This window comes from Agelaius tricolor, unplaced genomic scaffold (genome assembly GCF_023055355.1).
Source record: "Agelaius tricolor isolate 1412-34295 unplaced genomic scaffold, bAgeTri1.0.p SCAF_16, whole genome shotgun sequence".
In the NCBI taxonomy this organism is placed as follows: Eukaryota; Metazoa; Chordata; class Aves; order Passeriformes; family Icteridae; genus Agelaius; species Agelaius tricolor.
Window position 1 is genome coordinate 1,937,715 of NW_027269276.1, and position 17,578 is coordinate 1,955,292.

At 43.6% G+C, this 17,578-nt stretch overlaps 1 protein-coding gene across 1 annotated transcript in view; it reads right to left on the minus strand.

Moving 5' to 3' along the window:
• Window positions 1-17,578, minus strand: part of MAP2K1 (mitogen-activated protein kinase kinase 1) — a 33,282-nt gene that overhangs the window by 3,094 nt on the left and 12,610 nt on the right. The window contains exons 2-8 of the mRNA XM_071441159.1: window positions 16,245-16,455; window positions 14,141-14,287; window positions 10,388-10,465; window positions 9,829-9,880; window positions 4,439-4,563; window positions 2,141-2,348; window positions 847-911 (exon numbers count right to left, since the gene is read on the minus strand). Of these exons, the coding sequence (XP_071297260.1) occupies window positions 847-911; window positions 2,141-2,348; window positions 4,439-4,563; window positions 9,829-9,880; window positions 10,388-10,465; window positions 14,141-14,287; window positions 16,245-16,455 (886 nt within the window). The remainder of the gene's footprint in view (window positions 1-846; window positions 912-2,140; window positions 2,349-4,438; window positions 4,564-9,828; window positions 9,881-10,387; window positions 10,466-14,140; window positions 14,288-16,244; window positions 16,456-17,578) is intronic.

Genomic DNA, 17,578 nt, shown 5'->3' on the forward strand with positions numbered 1-17,578 from the left:
CTCTGAATTCAGACAGGATTCTGACAAACAAAGAAGGGGAACTGCATAAACCTGTACATCACTGCCTCATCCTCCAGGACCTGGCCACAGGATCAGGGATAAGTTCCCATCCTTACACTCAGTTAATTTTATTGCAAAGAGCAGTGACAAGGCCTGCACCCCTCCCTCACTGGAGCACAGCCTGTGCTGGAGGGAGCAGCTCCTGCTGAAGAAGTTTGTGCTAAATCAGAGGTGGCACAAGAAAATCTTGTGCCAAACTCCGAATTACTGCAGCTCTTCAGGCCAAACTGGCCCCCTCAGGGATGCTGCAATACAGGACCACAGCAGCTGAAGTGATTCAATGCTAACTCCATCCCCAGAGTCGGTGCTGGCAGATTGGGGTTTATATAATATGCAAAACAGATTTGTAATCTGGGAGACTTGTGCAAGCAGATGAGTTACAGAAGCAATTCATCAATTTATCAGAGGCACAGGCAATGCAGGGACCCAGACACCAACTGTGCCTTTCAAATGGGTGAGCTGGACAGTTCTCAATAATTCATCCAGCTGCAACAATTGTTATCCAGCTGCTACAAATGACAGCTAACAGGAGCATGCTTTTTTCTTTTTTTGGAGAACACAAGCAGTGGAGTCACACAAATTTCAGTGGTACTTGTGAAAATACTGCAAACAACCCATTCTAAAATATGAATCTCCAAGTAGCCTTGGAGCTTAGCCATTTGAAAGAGAAGAGAATTGTGACTCAGTCATAAGGCTAAACCAGACTAAGCAGCACTAACCCCAAATTCCAGGAATTCTTTCAGAGTTTACAGTTGTGAAGTGCAGATTTTTAAGTTTATAAATTACCTCATTGACGATGTAATCCAGAAGCTCAAAGATTGCCATTGGGGGTCTGCTGTCTGATCCATAGGCTGGGAAGAAATGGGAGAGAAATGGGAGAAATTGGGATCAGTGCCACTCTCCCTCCATGGCTTTAGGGGTGCTGTAGGAAACCCAGGTCTGACACTTCTGGCACCCAGCAGATTTACAGGGAAAAGGTGCCACAGGGAAATGCTTTCATGCAAGGAGACATTTCCAGGTGTGACCCAAAGCATTCACTTCACTGGGATCATCCTGCTGCACTGGGATCAGCGTCCTGGAGAAAACCAGAGCACCAGACTGGGATCTCAGAATGGAGTTTGGTTTTTTATCCGTTTTTTATCAGATTATGAAATCTGAAGGTTGTGAGTTTGATCCTCACACAGGGCACCACTTTGTGGAGTTTGGGTTTTTTTTTTTGTTAAGGTTGGGATTAAATGTGTGAGATGGTGTTTCTTGTTCAGACTCAGACGTTTATTAGTTCTTATTTATATTATAGTCTCACAAATCGTGAGTTTCACAGAACTTTAAAAAACTAAAAATGGAGTTGTATCTTTCTCTCTACAAGGCTTTTTAAGGACAACCTGTCTAATTAAGAAATTACACCTAAATTATTTTTACTCTTAACCTAATAACTAAATACTTGTGGCTCACAATGTGGACTTTTTTATCCAATTACACAAAATCACCCAAACCCATGGAGAAGAAGGTGAAGAGGAAGGACCAGCTTCTGCCCTAAAACTTCTATCTTGTTTTATATATATCTTTTATATCTTGCTTTATTCTATCTATATATATAGAGATATCTATATCTTTTATATCTTGTTTTTATATATCTTCTTGTTTATATATATCTTCTATATCTTTTTTATTATATCTTGTTATATTCTAAAACCTTAAACTCTAAGTTTTTTACTATGTGACATTACACATTTCTATCCAAACTCCACACCCACAATCCCAGTTCTGTCATTCCATTTTGGAAACCTTCTCCACAGCCTCAGGTCAAATGCAGTGTTCTCTTGGGGGTCAGTGCCTGGCAGCACAGAAATCTGAAATTCTCACAGCCAGGGTTCCAGCATCTCCGTGCTGGGGCTGCTCACAAGAACCACCACCAAAGGCCTCTGGTGCTCTGCTCCTACAGGGCTCCTCACAGTGAAGCTGAGCCAGGTGCCCAACACACCCCGGATTTGTAGAAGTTTCAATCCCCTCTGTGCAGCCCAGGATCAGACAAAAAGGACCTTGAAGGGGCAGGGAAAGCAGAGTGAGGGCTGTGACTCACAGCTCATGGGCCGGCCGGGCGCTCTTTGCCTGGGCGAGGTCTCTGTCACTGGAGAATCCCCCTCCACGGGGCAGCCAAACATCAGCTCCAGCTCCTTGGAGTCAGGAGGGGGAATGGGGTACCTGCCAATGGCCATCTCCACCAGGGACAGCCCCATGCTCCAGATGTCTGACTGCACCGAGTAGTGAGTGCCCTGCAGCCTCTCGGGCTGCAAAACACAGGGGAAGGGAGGAGAGGCAGCTCTGTGACAAGGAGGCACCAAAAAATGACATTCTGCAATAAGCTGGATCAATCAAAGCATGAAACCCCAACTTATCAGCACAGCATGCTCAAATGAGTGACTTCTTGGTATTTTCTTGAAGTTCCTCAAACATTCCAGCACTGCAAACAAGTGTGAGACTCTTCAGGAATTATTCTCTTATGTGCTGTTTTATTTCTTTAGCACACATCTAATGGAACTCTTACACAAGGCTCTGCAGGCAAAATCTATTTTGTATTTTGTATTGTCTTTAGGAGATTCACCCACTGTAAAGATATTTAGGTATGGGATTTTTTGGTCAGTCTGAATCATGATCAGAAGTGTATCTGCCTATTGCAGTCCCACTGCTTCCCAGATCCTCAGCTTTGAGCAGTGTATTCACATCCTGCTTCTGCCAAAACCAGCAGATGAGTGCTGCACCAACTCCTGTTGCTTCATTTTTGCACCTGCTTTGTCAGTCTATGTTCAGTGCTGAATATGGTTCCTGAAATTATTAATACATTGATCTACTTCACCCTTAAATCCATTTTTACTAAGAGTTCTCAAGAAAACGTTCACTTTTCTGTACTCTTTTTAAAATCAAGCTCCTATTTTACCAAAATGGTGCGGATTCTTCTGATTTCATGCACATATTGGAAAAATACATATGCAATTTGAAACTCCCTCTCAGAGAATGTGAGAATGCAGTAAAGCCTCTTCCTTCTGCCATAAGGGGGTGATAGTTTTGTTTGATTTGTTTTGTAGCATTTTCTGAGATGATATTTGAGTTTTCTCCAGTATCCCACCTCAGTCAGTTCCAAAGCCATCTGGACAAACTACACAACTGCTGGACAGCCACAGAAATGTCCAAATCCCAAGATTTTCATAAAATGTAAGTGTAAAGGAAGGTGGGTGGATGAGAAAGAGCAGGAAACAGAGAGAGCACTTGTTATATAAATATAAATATCATTAAAATCTAGAGATCTGTTCAAGTTAAACAGTATTGTTTTTCCACACCTCCATGTGGTAAAAAGGGATGTTTGCATGCAATAATTCTGTATGGTTTTGTGTGTACAGAAGTGTGCAAAGGGAGCTACTGCAAGAGAAGATCCTTCAGACACTACCAGGACAAAATCCCCCCTGTGGCTTGGTCTGTGATGCCAGAGAGCAAAGTAAAACTCCCCAGGTAAAACCCTCAGCCTGTAAAAAGAACAAACTGAAGAAAACTGAAGGCAGAGAGCACTTGGCTCTCATCCCTGCTCCTGCAGGAGCCAGGGCAAGGCAGGAGCACGGGTGAGCTGAGCTGTGGATTTGGTTTTGCTCATTAGCAGCAGCCCCCAGAGGTGAGAACTTCAACCCCAGCCTGGTTTCAGGTGTGTCACCAAGGAGAAATGACACAAAGACAACGCAGGGCTGCTGCTGAACAGAGCCAGCATTGAAGGTTTTCCCTGTGAGTCCAAGCCCACACAGTTCCAATCCTCCAGCCAGAGCTGGGAACACGAGCAGCAGCTCATGGTGTGCTGCAAGGTGTGTGAGAATGAGAGAGCTGCCTCTGCCAGGAGCTGGGGCCTGCAATCACACAGAGAGCTCGTCTGGAAAGAGCTTCCAAGGAGCTCCTCATGCCCAGGGACACAGAACAGCCTGGAACAGCCCCACATTTACTCCCTGCCCTCTGCCAGGATCTCTCCTGGGGCTGCACTTTGCCTGCAGAGCCGGCCCAGCAAATGCTGGATGGGAATTGAGCCCAAGGAAAGCAAACCATAAACCCTGGGCTTTTCTGGAGACAACATGTGCAACCCCAACAAGTGACTGGGCTCTGCAGAGCAGACACAGCCCCAGCTCTTCTGCAGGGTTATAAACAGTCCAGGTTTTGGCTTTTCCTGCAACAGCTCCTTCCCCACACACACAATCTGATGTGACACCAGAATATTCCTGGAGTACAGGAAGAGCTGAACCAGGAGCAAGCAGCCACAGTTGGTTCTTGTTTGATCACCAGAACTGGGACAACTCAAGCCTCACAAACTCAGAGCTGTGTAATCTGGATTTAAATCTGTACTCACAGACATGTAGGAGCGTGTGCCAACAAAGGAGTTTGCCATGGAATCTATCAGCTGCCCACTGACACCAAAGTCACACAGCTTGATTTCACCTCTAGAGTTTACCAAAATGTTGGATGGTTTAACATCTGGAAAAAAAAAAAAGGATGGTTTAGGAGATAAAACAGAAAATCTGACAATGCAAGGTGAATTCTCATGTGCCTCCCTTTGCTTCCCTTCTGTGACACAATTCTGGCCCTCCTCTGGCAATTATCAGAGATTTGGGTCCCTCCCAGGCCACCTCACAGACTCTCTATTCAATCACAGATAAATAAAAAGAAATATTCAAAATTACACATGCAGAAAAGGTTGTCAGCTTTTTGATTTCACACTATTTGACTTCACCCTATTTCCTGGCTTTTAGGTTTGGGCATCCCCATCCTCCTTGCAGATAAATGGTCTCCTTTGAGATAAAATAAGTTTACAACAGTGTAAATCCTCTTGAATGATGATGCTTTGCCTAGAAATGATCAATAAAGAGGCCCTACATATTTATTTTACAAAGGTCAATAAATTACAGCAGCCTCACTGTCATTCCTCCATATCTACATAGACATAAATCATCTTATGGCCAAACACTCCCTGGAGTGGGATCTTGCTCTCTGGGTTTGGGTTTGTTGGGGTTTTTTGGGGTGGTGGTCTTGGGTTTGTTTGTTGGTTTAGATTTGGGGTGTGGTGGGTTTGGTTTTTTTGTTTGGTTTTTTTTTTTTAAGCTCTGAAAAAATAATTTTCCTATTATTGAAAATGTGTATTTAAAATAATTGGAGGTTGTGTTTTTCCTGTGACAGAGCCCCCTCATGATTTTGAATTCATCACTGTTCCTAAATGGAAATTTAATAAGGGTCACTGGTAGCTTAGCAACTAATAACAGCTCTTTGTGAATGCAAAGGTACAGGGAACAAGTGTTTAGTGTTTCTTTTATAGCTGCAAGGAGGTTTTTCACTGTATCTCACTGCTTAGCTGGTCATTTCCAACCCATTATCAAAATAAGCAACCAGCAGCCCACATTGGCAGAGTAATGCTGCAGAAAAAAGGGAACTGGGAAATTGTTTTGAAGAGAGAGAATCATGATTTCACTTCAGAGCAGACTCAGAAGTCTACAGGCTGTCACATTTTCATTTGCTTTTCACCTGTAAGCACAGATCTATTCCAGGAGCTGCCCTTTGGCTGGGATGTCCCCGGGAGGAGGACACTGATGTGACAAAGATCTCCATGCAGGAGGTTTGTGCCTCACTGAGCAAGATCCATGGGGAGTGGAAAATAAAACAATTCCAGCTGCCCCCCCTCAGCTCCTTTTGAGGAGTAACACCAAGTTTGGGTAATGATCTACTTGGGGAAATTGTGGCTGCATGTTTTTGTGCCTGCCATCCCTTTCCAGGCAAGTGAAATGTCCAGGCACAGTTTCCTGCTCTGATTTGTGGATGGAAAATCCAGGCAGGTATTTTGTGTGTGCTGCTTTCAATTCCCCAGCCCAGGGGCAGGATCTGGCCTGCTGGGCACACACTGCACCTTCTGCAAGCTCTGCCTGCTCTGGGCAAGCTCTGCCTGCTGGGACCTCACCACAGGGACCCTTCACTGTGGAAAGGACGGACCCGGGCTGGAGCTCGACCCACCAGTCTAGAACTCCAGCAGGACCCAAAGCCAGAGCCCAGGCAGCTGGAGCAAGGAAGCAGCAAGCAGAGATTAGAGATTCCCAGCTGCACAGGAATCTGCACCCAAAGCTCTGTGCAAAAGCTTGGAAAGGTGGAAAAAACTGTTTGCAAAACACACTGGGAGCACAGCAGAGCCTGAACCACAGCCAGCCAGGTTTGTGCTGCTCACCAAAGCACAGCTACAAACTCAAAACAAAGATGTAAATCCTCACTTTCATCTCTGGAGTTCATTGATTCTTCATAATTAAATGGCAAAGAAAAAATCATTACCATTGCACTGCCAGTGGCAAACAATTCTCTTTATGAGCATCCTGAAGTCTCAGACTCCCCCTGGTCTCCCCTCAGTGTTTTTGCAGGTGGCAATGCCACACTGCAGCTCTCAGAGCAGCACAGCCCCATCTCCTCTCTACATTTCTGCACAAAGCTTCTCCTCCCTGGAGTATTTTCATTTTCCACACAAGGCACCCCATGTGATCAGTGTGATGTTTGGAAGGCTGCTGCATTTCCACCCCTCTAAATGTAGCACCTATTCTATTTTCACTCCAGAGCCTCTGAGCACTTGAGCAGTTTCTCTGGAAACCAGAGATTTGTATTGCCAGAGGAACAGGCATGCCAAGGCATCCTGCAAAATGTATGCTGGAACTTGCAAGGAGCAGACAAAAGGAACACAAAATGTGTTATGTAAGCACTTCAGCTTTAAAGAAAGTGGAAGATATTTTATATACCATCCCAGACAAGCCAGGAAGAGAATTCTAGAGAAGTCCTTTGCCAGGGGGATGGATTCATGGCACTGCAAAGGGAGCTGGTAACACAGAGAAATTTCCAGAATGCCTGATAATCTCTGTTGGAGGTTCCTTGCTCTGCTCTGCCCCACAGGCTCGTTCTGAAAGGTGGCCCTGGACGTTGTCATAACACCTCCAGCCAGAATTCACTCTGTACCAGCTACATGTGAGCAGACACAGAGCAGAGATGTGTCTCGCAGCTCATTTTTGGGATCTTCCAATCAGTTCCCATTTGTTAAGGCAGGATCTCACAAGAATCTTCTGGAACTGCAGCCCTGGAACAGAGCAGCGACACTTCCCTGCTTCCCTGAGCTGCTGCCTCCAGCTGGGTTTCAAAACCTTCCACAGCAGCTTCCCTGCAAGGAGAGACCTTCCAGAGAGGATTCAACCCCAGACAGCACCATAGATATCTTTATTTTACAGAACAGAAGAGGTTATTAAAATATCCAGCACAGCTGTGCTTCTCACCCCTTCCTGTTCTGTGCCTTGGATCCCACCAGTTGAACTTGCAGAGATTTTGTGATTTCATTCCTGTCTGCTCAGAGAGGACCAGAGCACAAAGCACAGTGCCCCACATGAGCAAACCCTCTAGAACAGAACTGTATGAACTGTATTCTCCTCTAGGAAAGGACTGTTTCCCATTCCTGCTCTACTAAGCCCCCAAACCTCCTCCCTTGAGCTGTCTGGAATGACAAGTGAACACTCTTCCTCAGCCAGTCCAGTACACAGCTGGGCATGGAAGCAGTTTGGGTTAAATATTCCAAACTTGCTGATATTGCCACACAAGTAATAAAACATATCAGTGGAATGAATTCCTTCCTGCAAATGAGTTCTCACAAGCCTGTCTGTCTTTAGATTTAAGAACAGATTTTTTGGCCCTTTGTTGCTATGTTCTCACGTTTAACAGGGATGTCTCTTCATTTTTAAGTCACCCACTCTCCCCACAGCAGAACTCCAATAAATCCTGCTGAAAACAAGCCCACCAAGTGCACACATTTTCCCCAGGGATGGATGAGTGAAAACAAACAGCCCATGTGAGATGCTGTTCTCACCTTGTCAGTGCAGGAGAGAAAGCAAAGCACAGAAATCTCCAATTATTAGAGCTGTGTATAAAATAATGCTGACACAGTTACAGGAAAAGTGCTTTTACCAGCACTGTTTATCTCAGCTGGGATTCAAGGCAGATTGGAAAAACTGCCAGAAGCAGCTTCACCTGCACTCCAGCCTTCATCAGGGGAGCCCAAAGAATGCACAAGGTCAGTGGCACAGACAGACCCACGGACAGCACCGAGCACAGAAGCTGCAAGCTTGGCTCTGGCTGTCCAGAGAAGGGAGAAGCACTCACTGCTCTGACTGATTCTCCTTTTAGCTGCCAGCACTGGCCATGATCAGCTCCCAAAATGTCATTTTGGCTCCCTCTTTATCAGACACCACAGATGTGATGTGACCACAGAGCAGCTTCTGCAAGGAGGGCACAAGGTCAGCAATTCCTGCTGCTGTCAGAGCACACAGGAGGGAAACTGGGCTGAGAAACAAAAAGCACCACGTGGACATGGAGCTGCACACTGCAGGGCACCCTCAATCCAGTACAACTGGAAGCAATGCAAAGAGGAATTTTTGATTTGTGTTGCTCCATGAACCTGCAGTGCAACCTCTGACCCAGCAAACACCGCGAGGTTAAGCTGCACTTAAACAAGATCAGGAGGGCTTCACTTTTGATTTATCAGATTTACAGATGGTAAAACTGAAAATAAATAAATAAAAACTGCTGTCTCAGCTGAGCAAGATCAACCTAAAAAAAACCCCCAAGCAACCAACATAGTAACAACCCACTGGTGTGGCTGACTCGAGGACAAGATGCAGCAGTAACTCTACCAGGGTGCCCTAAAATAAGGTGATCCCTTTCCCTGGAGTCCTTATGCTCTGAACACAGACAAATGGCTTTGAAACTGTCACCAGAAATGTTTAGAGTCTCCCTCCAACCTCTCTGCTCCACAAGAGAGCTATATTTGTTTAAAAAAACCCCACAAACCAGGAATGTGTGATAAACACAACTTCATGTGTAAGGTGATCCTACAACAGCTTGTGCAAGCTGGGATTGCTGACTCCTCTCTTTGGTCTGGGCAATAAATGTAAATTCAGACATGCATTAATGTCTGCTGCAGATATTTTATCATCTGAATACTCCCCTGTGGTCCAAAGCTGCCCAGCAGCTGCTGTGGGTGGCACACAGGGCACCAGCACTGCTCCAGCCCCACCTTCACAGCACACCCACAGCAGCAAAAATGGATTTATTACTGTACCAAGGGTCATTCTTCTTTAATGGAACATGCAACAGATTAATGGAGGAGCCCGATTTTGAAAAGGGCAATTAAAAGCAGAATTTAATTTAGTACATTTAATCTAAAGTGACTAAAGACCCAGGAGAAGCAACACTCCCATTTTACACAGCTTCACCATGGTTTTTAATTGTTTTAAAGTATGCAAAGGATGCAGTTCTGCATGACAGCTCTCAATAAACAGAATGTGAATGTAAGACAAATGGGAAAAAAGTGACTTTCTTTTAAAAGTTTTCATGGCAATGACTATTGAACAGTCAAATGAAATTTAGCTCAGAGGTTTTCAATGCACTCAGTCTCAGACACAGACAAGTTCTATGTGCACATAAATGCAAGAACAGCAGTTCAAGCATGGATTACAAACCCAGATAAGCTGCAGGGAGACAGAAGCTGAAGACACCTGATAGTCATGGGAAGAGATTTGGATTTAAAACAAAAAGTTTGCCTTACACTGTCCAGGAAAAGCCCTTTGAACCAAAGCCATATGGACCCATAAAGAACCAAGCACAGAAAAAAAGAGTCATTTTAATGTAAATAAAAATTATACTCTAGGAAAGTTACAACACAAACTCTTATCTCACCTCTGTGCATTATTTTATGCTTTTCTCTCAGATATGTGAGTCCTTTTATTACCTAGAGACAAATGAAAAAGAAATTAATTTAGGAAGCAGAAGAGAGAGTTGAATGCTATGTCTGCACAAGAATTCCAAATTCATGCAGCTTAACAGAAACCCCAAAATGTAATCACTGCCAATCAACACTGAGTTTTCATTTGTCCCTCCAGCTCGGACTAGAAAAATGAAAAACAAACCCAACCCCTTCCTGGGAGCTCTGTGTACAGAGAGCTCTGCACACAACCTTGCTGCAGAATGGAGAGAAAAAGGTAATACTGAAAAATAAGAAAGTGTTAATTCAGCTCTCATCCAGGAGCATCAACTGATCCAAAAGCAGCGACTCCAAGCACACACCCCAGAATGTGTTACTCATCCCAGTGCCCACAGCTACCTCGTACAAAGAGAAACTGAAAAATGAAGAAGCACACTGAAAAACCTGGGAATATTCCCTCCTTCCCCATTCCCCACTCCTCTGGATGTGGCAGTGCCCAGCCAAGCCCAGAGGTGCCAGCCCTGCCCCACTCACCGCAATGCTAACTTTGCCCAGGATCTGCTCTGGAATCCTCCCAGCCTTTTTCAGCACTTGATCCAAGGAGCCACCATCCTAACAAGAAATATTTGAATAGTCAAACTTGAATCAAATTGCTCTGAAATATTTTAAGCAGGGCTGTAAACTGAAGCCTTAATTTGTTTAAAAAAATCCCAAGCTGCTCTTCATGTTTGCTTTAACATTGTTGTGGTGCAAATCTGAAATAAATAAATCACTCCTCAGGAGGAATCAGTCAGGTTTGTGTTTATTTTAAATAAACATTTGGCCACTAACAACATCCACTCAAATAAACACTGCACACAATGCTCTTCCAGAGCAGCACTTCCATGGTTTGGATCTCCTCAAGGCAGCACTGCCCACAAACAGTGACAAGCAAGCAGGAAAGAACGCACAGGTTTCCGTAATTTTCTGCCCAATGCATTTTTTTTTTTTTTTGTCACATCCATCCACCATAATCCTCCTCCTCCAGAGACAGAAAGAAAAGATTTTATTGATCCTGATTATGGGGCTGAAAACTCATCCTGCTGGAAGAGACCCCAGGATGATGAGAGAACCCAGATCCCTGTCCCACAGCAGGTCCTGCCCAGGAGGAGCTGCCTCTGTCACTTCTGCAGCTCCAGGGTGACTCTTCCAAGGATGGTTTGGCACAGAAAGAACCAAAATAGGGAGAAAATGGTTGGAAGGTTCCCTGGTAAGCCATGGCCTTGTTTATTAGATTAAATAAACTGCCTGCATGCACACACACCCCCAGCAAAGGCAAATATATCCCCACTGTTGCTAAGAGCTTTTCAAAAGGAAAACTGGGAAAAATGCTGTTTATTTTTAGCAACTGATTCAACAATAGACTCCTGCATAAGGTCTGGATTCTCTGGAGCAAAGAATATACAACCAAAGAAGAAATTGAAAAGTTATTTTTCCAATTCAAAACCATATCCTGTTGTCTGGATCAGCACTGGATAACTCCCAATACTTGCCATAAAGATCCAACTGGAGTAATGAATTGCCTTCTGCCTTAACCTCCCCTTTGGAAGTTCCCATCAACATTTACACATGGTGAAAGCAAAAAAAAACTGGAACACAAAGGTTTATTATTTGAGGACTAAAACCTACAACTCTTATGAGAAGGGAAGTATATAAATACTTATCTGATCACGTATTTTTGTAAAAAACACACCCACATACTCCACACTTGATTAAAAATACACCAGCAGAAAAAAAAATCTCTAGAAATCTCTTGTTAAACCAGTCTGAATTTCTGGACAGCTGTCTCTGCTGAGACACTGGTACATCAACCATAATTTTGTTACAGAAAAAGCCTTTTTTCCCCTTCCCTGAGGAGCAGCTCTGATCCTGGGCAAGGCTGAACACAATTCAGCTGCCTCGTCTCGGCTGCAGCCTTCAGTGTCTTGCAGGAGCTGCCTCCAACCCTTTTGCCTGTTAAATACCTGCTGCTAAGCAAAGTTAGGCATTGATCTTGAATTTAGGTACCTAAAAATATCAAACACTCAAGTTCCATGCCCGTTCCACCTCCAACTTTTTGTTCATAATCCTACTTAGGTTTTGTAACCCTCTGCTAAAAATAAGATTTCTGAGTGGTAACAACTGAAAGAAAAAAGGACCACAGTGGAGATTTTCATCCAACCTTTTATCCAAAAGGAGACCAAAAACTTCTACCAATGATCTGCATTAAGCTCAATGCTAAATTAAGATTATAATAATAAATTATGATTATAATAATAGTATAAGAATGATAATAGCATAATAATAACATAAATTAAGACTATGATAATCCACTTCTCTTTTGATTTCATAACTTATTGATCAGCTGTTCTATGTAAAATGTTGTATCCAGTCTGGCTTGCAGCAGATTCAGCACTGAGCCACCAGATTTCTCCCTGCCTTCTCTCAAATTGAAAATGTTTGCTGTCAGACATAATATTCCCTGTCAGATATATTATTCCCTGCTTAGGAACCTACAAACCCTGATTGCTGCTCGTGATTTTCTCATTGACAAATAAATTGAGATTCTTTAGGCCTTTTATTTCTCCTCTGGAATGTGGCAACACACAGGCTCCTTCAGCAACTGCAGCTGTGCACATCTGTGACATTTAACATATCCTCCAGCAACGCCCAGACAGTTTTTTTTAACCACAATTTTTCCTATTTTTCACTCTTCTTTTCAATTTTGAGAGCTGGATTTCCCATTGCCAGCAGGAATTAGGATTTTGGGGGTGCACACCTTCCCCTGGGCTCCCACATGCTGGAGCCCGCATGGTGAGCGCTGGTTCCTAAGCAACCATCGATTCCTTCTCAAAATTCTGAGGGACCACAGAAGCATTACAACAATCACATGCACTTTCCAGAAAAAATACAGCGTCTCTCCAAAGAAACAGCTCCTTTCAGGGGAAAAAATAAAGAGGTCTTTGGCTGTATTGTGCTCTCTGTGTTGTTAAAAACCTCCACCAAGTGAGGTAACAAATTCGACTGTCCCTTAATTGCAGAAAATTTACTTTTCATGTTTTGAGTCCATATGGCTGGAGAAAGGCAAACAGATGTCGAGAAGAATGTGTACTTTGTATTAAAATGAAACGCGGTGAAAAATATTTTTTTGGCATTAAAAAAGTTGTGTAAGATCCCTCTGGGCTTGCCCACTGTTGTTCATGTTTGCATTTTCTGCAACATTTAAAAAAGGGACAAAATATGGATTCATATAAATAAGAAAAAAAATAGAATCTGCACAGCTGCAGTATCAGTGATCTGGTTCATTCTGCAGAAAAAACAAAGCTGAACCCCAGTCAGAACAAGTGTTTAAGTAGCAGGACTGGGTAAATATTTTTAAATACAACAAAAGGATAAAAAAGAAGTAATTGGGAAGCTACATTTGTGCAGGGCAGACAGTGGAGAAGGGGATAAATCATCTCCTATCAATCCCAGCCTCAGATTTGTAGAGTAAATCCAAACCACATCTTCAGAGGGGCAGAGAACTTGGGTAACTGCAGTGCTGGTGGCACTGAGGGTTTGCAGGAAGGCTCAGGGAATAACCCCAGGGCAAAACTCCCAGGAAATAAATTTTCTGAGCACCCACCCTGTGCTCCATGCAGATGGAGATGATGCCTCAGCTTTCAGCTTTTATATTTTCCAGGTTCTGTGCTGCTTTAGTGCGTGGGTCTGGACTTCACATCAGGGGATGCTGAGCTCTGTGCACAGAGCAGGGACACAAAACAATTCCTGCTCCAGCTGGGCACCAAGGACAAATGACCCAAACCTCAGCCCAGGAGCACAAACCCCGTGGGCTGGAGAGAGAAAAACAAGCAGGGTGGGACTGCAGGGGCTAAAGCTGGGATGGGACAATGAACTGCAAGGTGCAAATGGAGCAGAACTGATCCCAGGGACAGAGCCCGTGCCCGGCCGTGCATTTTGGGGCCATTTTGGTTCATCTTGGGTGCAGCCCTGGCTGGGCTCTGGTGCTGCCCCAGGTGGATCCATGGAGGAGATGCTTGGAATGAATCCCTGCTTTATTCTGGAGCTCTGCCCAGCCTCTGCTCCAGGTCAGCCTTCACAGGGCATCAGAGATCTCCCATCAGTGAATAACCAATTCCTGGCACTCACCATGTGCTCCATGCAGATGGAGATCCCTCCATCAGTGAATAACCAATTCCTGGCACTCACCATGTGCTCCATGCAGATGGAGATCCCTCCATCAGTGAATAACCAATTCCTGGCACTCACCATGTGCTCCATGCAGATGGAGATCTCCCCATCACTGTAGAAGGCTCCATAGAAGCCCACGATGTAGGGGGAGTTGCACTCGTGCAGCACCTGCAGCTCCCGGATGATCTGGTTGCGGATGGCTGGCTTGATCTCCAGGTGGATTAACTGCAAAAGAAGCCCACCCAATAAAATCAAATCCACTCTTCAAGAGTGATTTGTGCCTTTCAGAGAGGTTTTCAACACCTGGCAGGCCCTGAGATGTCCTGATCTCAGAGCTGACTCTGCTTTGAGCATCTCATAACCTCCAGAAGTCCTTTCCAACCTGAATTATTTTACAGTTTAACTGTAAAATAATCCATCCTTGCTTTCCTAGTGTGTGGGAAATGAATTTGCAGAGAATTCTTAAAGCTTGACAGAAGGTTCACATTGTACGTATTTGTATGTAAACTGATGTATGTCATTTGTATGTAAAAATGGATAGGTTAAGAAACCTATATAATATATTGCAATTAAGAAGTAATTATAATAATGTATTGCAATTAAGAAATAGTTGGTTTCTGATTGTGATGGTGAGAATTATAACATCTGTATTCTCTCACCCTTCCCATGAGACTGAAAATGGAATAAAAGTTTTTAAAACACCTCCCAGTTGCCCCACCCCGGGTCAGAAAAGGGCAAAATCCAACACTAGTGGCCAAGGGAAAACAAAACAACACAGCACCCAGGAAAAGGCAGGAATTCCATCCTCTTTTCACAAAATACTTCTCCAGCAGAAACTTTTTGTTGCAGCACATTTCCTTAGGGAAATGTGTCAAAGATGCACTGACTCAGAGGCAGCTGCTGAAAAAAACCTGTCCAGGTGTTTGTAAAGCATTAGTGGAAGGAATGAGCTGAAGCTCCCATTAAAAACTCCCCAGCACCTTTTCCCCACCAGACTGTTTATCCCATACAATGGGATAAGTGCTCCCTATGTGAAAGGAAAGATTATGGAAATGAAATTTTGGTTAATAAATGGAAAAAAAAGCACAATTCAGCAAACATCTCAGTTGCATCAAATATTAATGAACTGGGGCAAAATTTCCTGTTAAACCCACAGCAGGTGAAAAAAACAAAAATCAATTAAATTGATTCAGTTCAAGAAAACCTCAGTGACTTGTGCATTTTGTAATTCTCACATCTCTGAATTGGGCATTTTCCCTTGCTTCTCCTCAAACTGCCAATGTCCTCAGCATAGTTTATTCTTAGCACATGCACATTTTCCTTCAGTTTTGCTGAACATGACGCTGGTCCCTTCTTAAAAAGAAATACCTTAAAAAGAAAATTATTTTTATACTATCTTTTAAAGAAGTCTTCAACTTCTCAATCAAAAAAAGGGAAGTTCCCAGTGTAGTAAAACAATGGGACCTGGGATGAGTGTTCTGTTCCCAGGGATATTGACAGGAAGTGAAAGCTCCTCATGTAAACTAAATGAGAATTAAAACATCAAGCTATTTCAGTCACAAAAAAAAAATAAATCTCAGTTCTCTTGCAAACTAGGTCACAACTGCTCCAGGTTGTAAAGCATGAAAAATACTCTCAGAGAAGGAAAAGTCCCTTCCTGCCCAGAAACTGAATCCCAGGATGGAGCTACAGAACAGGATGTCACTGAACTCCAATGCATTCCCTCATTCCCATTTTTTTGAGTTCTCTTCTTCTCCAGTCTCATCCAGAGCTCTTTTCTGCTGTGGGCCTGTGAAGGAAGCTCTTAAGACAGGTGATACCTTTTCCATTCCTCTAAATTTACTGCCCAGAATACAGAATATTGCCACTTCTGTCTAATTGATAATTTCCAGTAATTTTTTAGGCCTCCTGCTCCTGAGTGAGAGGGGAAAAGGAGGAACAAATGCCAATCCTTTCATTACTAACACGTGTGACACTACTTCTGAAAAACTGGGATGCTCACGTAGGATGAGGAAGTGCAACATTTCCTACTGATGGAAGCACATCCCTTTCTCTGAGAGCTGGCATTAAATAGTAATTTCTGTGTGTCACCACCAATTATTTCTCAAATAAATCCCCTGTATTTCAGAGACAACATCCTCTATAAACACCATGCCCAGGTCATTCTTTCTGCCCCCCTCACCTTTCTGGCCATTATGAGGCCGGAGGGTTTGTGAGACACTTTGAAGACCACACCACCATTGCCTGCTCCCAGCTCACTGATCTTCTCAAAGTCATCATCCTTCAGCTCCCCAACCTTCTGTTTCTGGGTGAGGAACGCCTCCAGGCGCTTCCGCTGCTGCTCATCCAGCTCCAGCTCCTCCAGCTTCTTCTGCAGGGCCTCCAGGTTTGTCCTGCACGAGAGACAAGGATTGAGCAGAGCTGGGAGGGGAGATGAGGGAACAGAGGTCAGAGTGAAATCACTCCATTCCTGCACCTGCTGTTCAGAAGGACCCAACCTGCACCGTCACCCCTGTGAGATGGGCTGCTGCACCTCTGATTTAAGTAAACTGAGTTTCATTTTTGCATCCCAGATAAAACAAGGACAAACACAAGATATCCAGCTTCCCCATTCCTGAGGTCCTGCCCCAATCCAGGCACGCTGAGTTTCACCAGCTCCAGGAGTGGCTTCATGACTCTGCACTTCTGCTCAGAGAGAGCTCCTGAATCACAGCACTCCACGCTATTTTTAGTTGTGTGTTTTCAAGGTTGTGTTGTAATTTCCTCCTGAGTTTGCCTAAATGTTTTATTGACTGATTTCCACAGCACTGTATAACCAACAATTCATTCAGAAGTTTCTAATTTGGTTATCAGTAAGAAGTCATCAAGCCCAGCCAAACACACTCAAAACAAAGTTACTGGAAATGTGAAAGTCTTTGGCCCAAAGGTTTTAAGCTTATTTTAATTTTGTTTCAGGACACACCTGCTGGAAACCTCATTTTAACATGAGGATTCATGTTTTTAAGCAACACAAAACAGAAAACCAAAACTTTATGCAGAAGTTAAGTTTGGAACTACAGACACAAATTCAGTGTTCCAGGAACATTTTAACAACTTCGGTTCCTATGGAAATGCTTCATTCCAATATGACAGCTTAAAGGCTCCTTTAAAATTCCCTGCTTCCAACTGCAACAATAAGTTGCTGCAAGAGTAAATATTTAACAGCAAGAACCTGTTTTGCTTCACCAAATTTATGCAATGTTCCCAGGGAATACAGTGTTGCTAGGATGAAGAATCTGAGGAAGAGGATTTATTTTTTCAGAATTATGAAGAACGGAACTACTTTCCTTTAGAAAAAATTAAATTTCACCAATAATCAAAACTATTTCTATTCACCACTTCATAAAATGTTCACTCTGAAAATCTGTTGTACAAAGGGACATCCTCACAGCCAGTGGTCAGCTGAGAGGATGCATGACTACTACCACAACTGTCTCTATTTTACCTTAAAAATCAAGTATCTTCACCAAAGCAAAA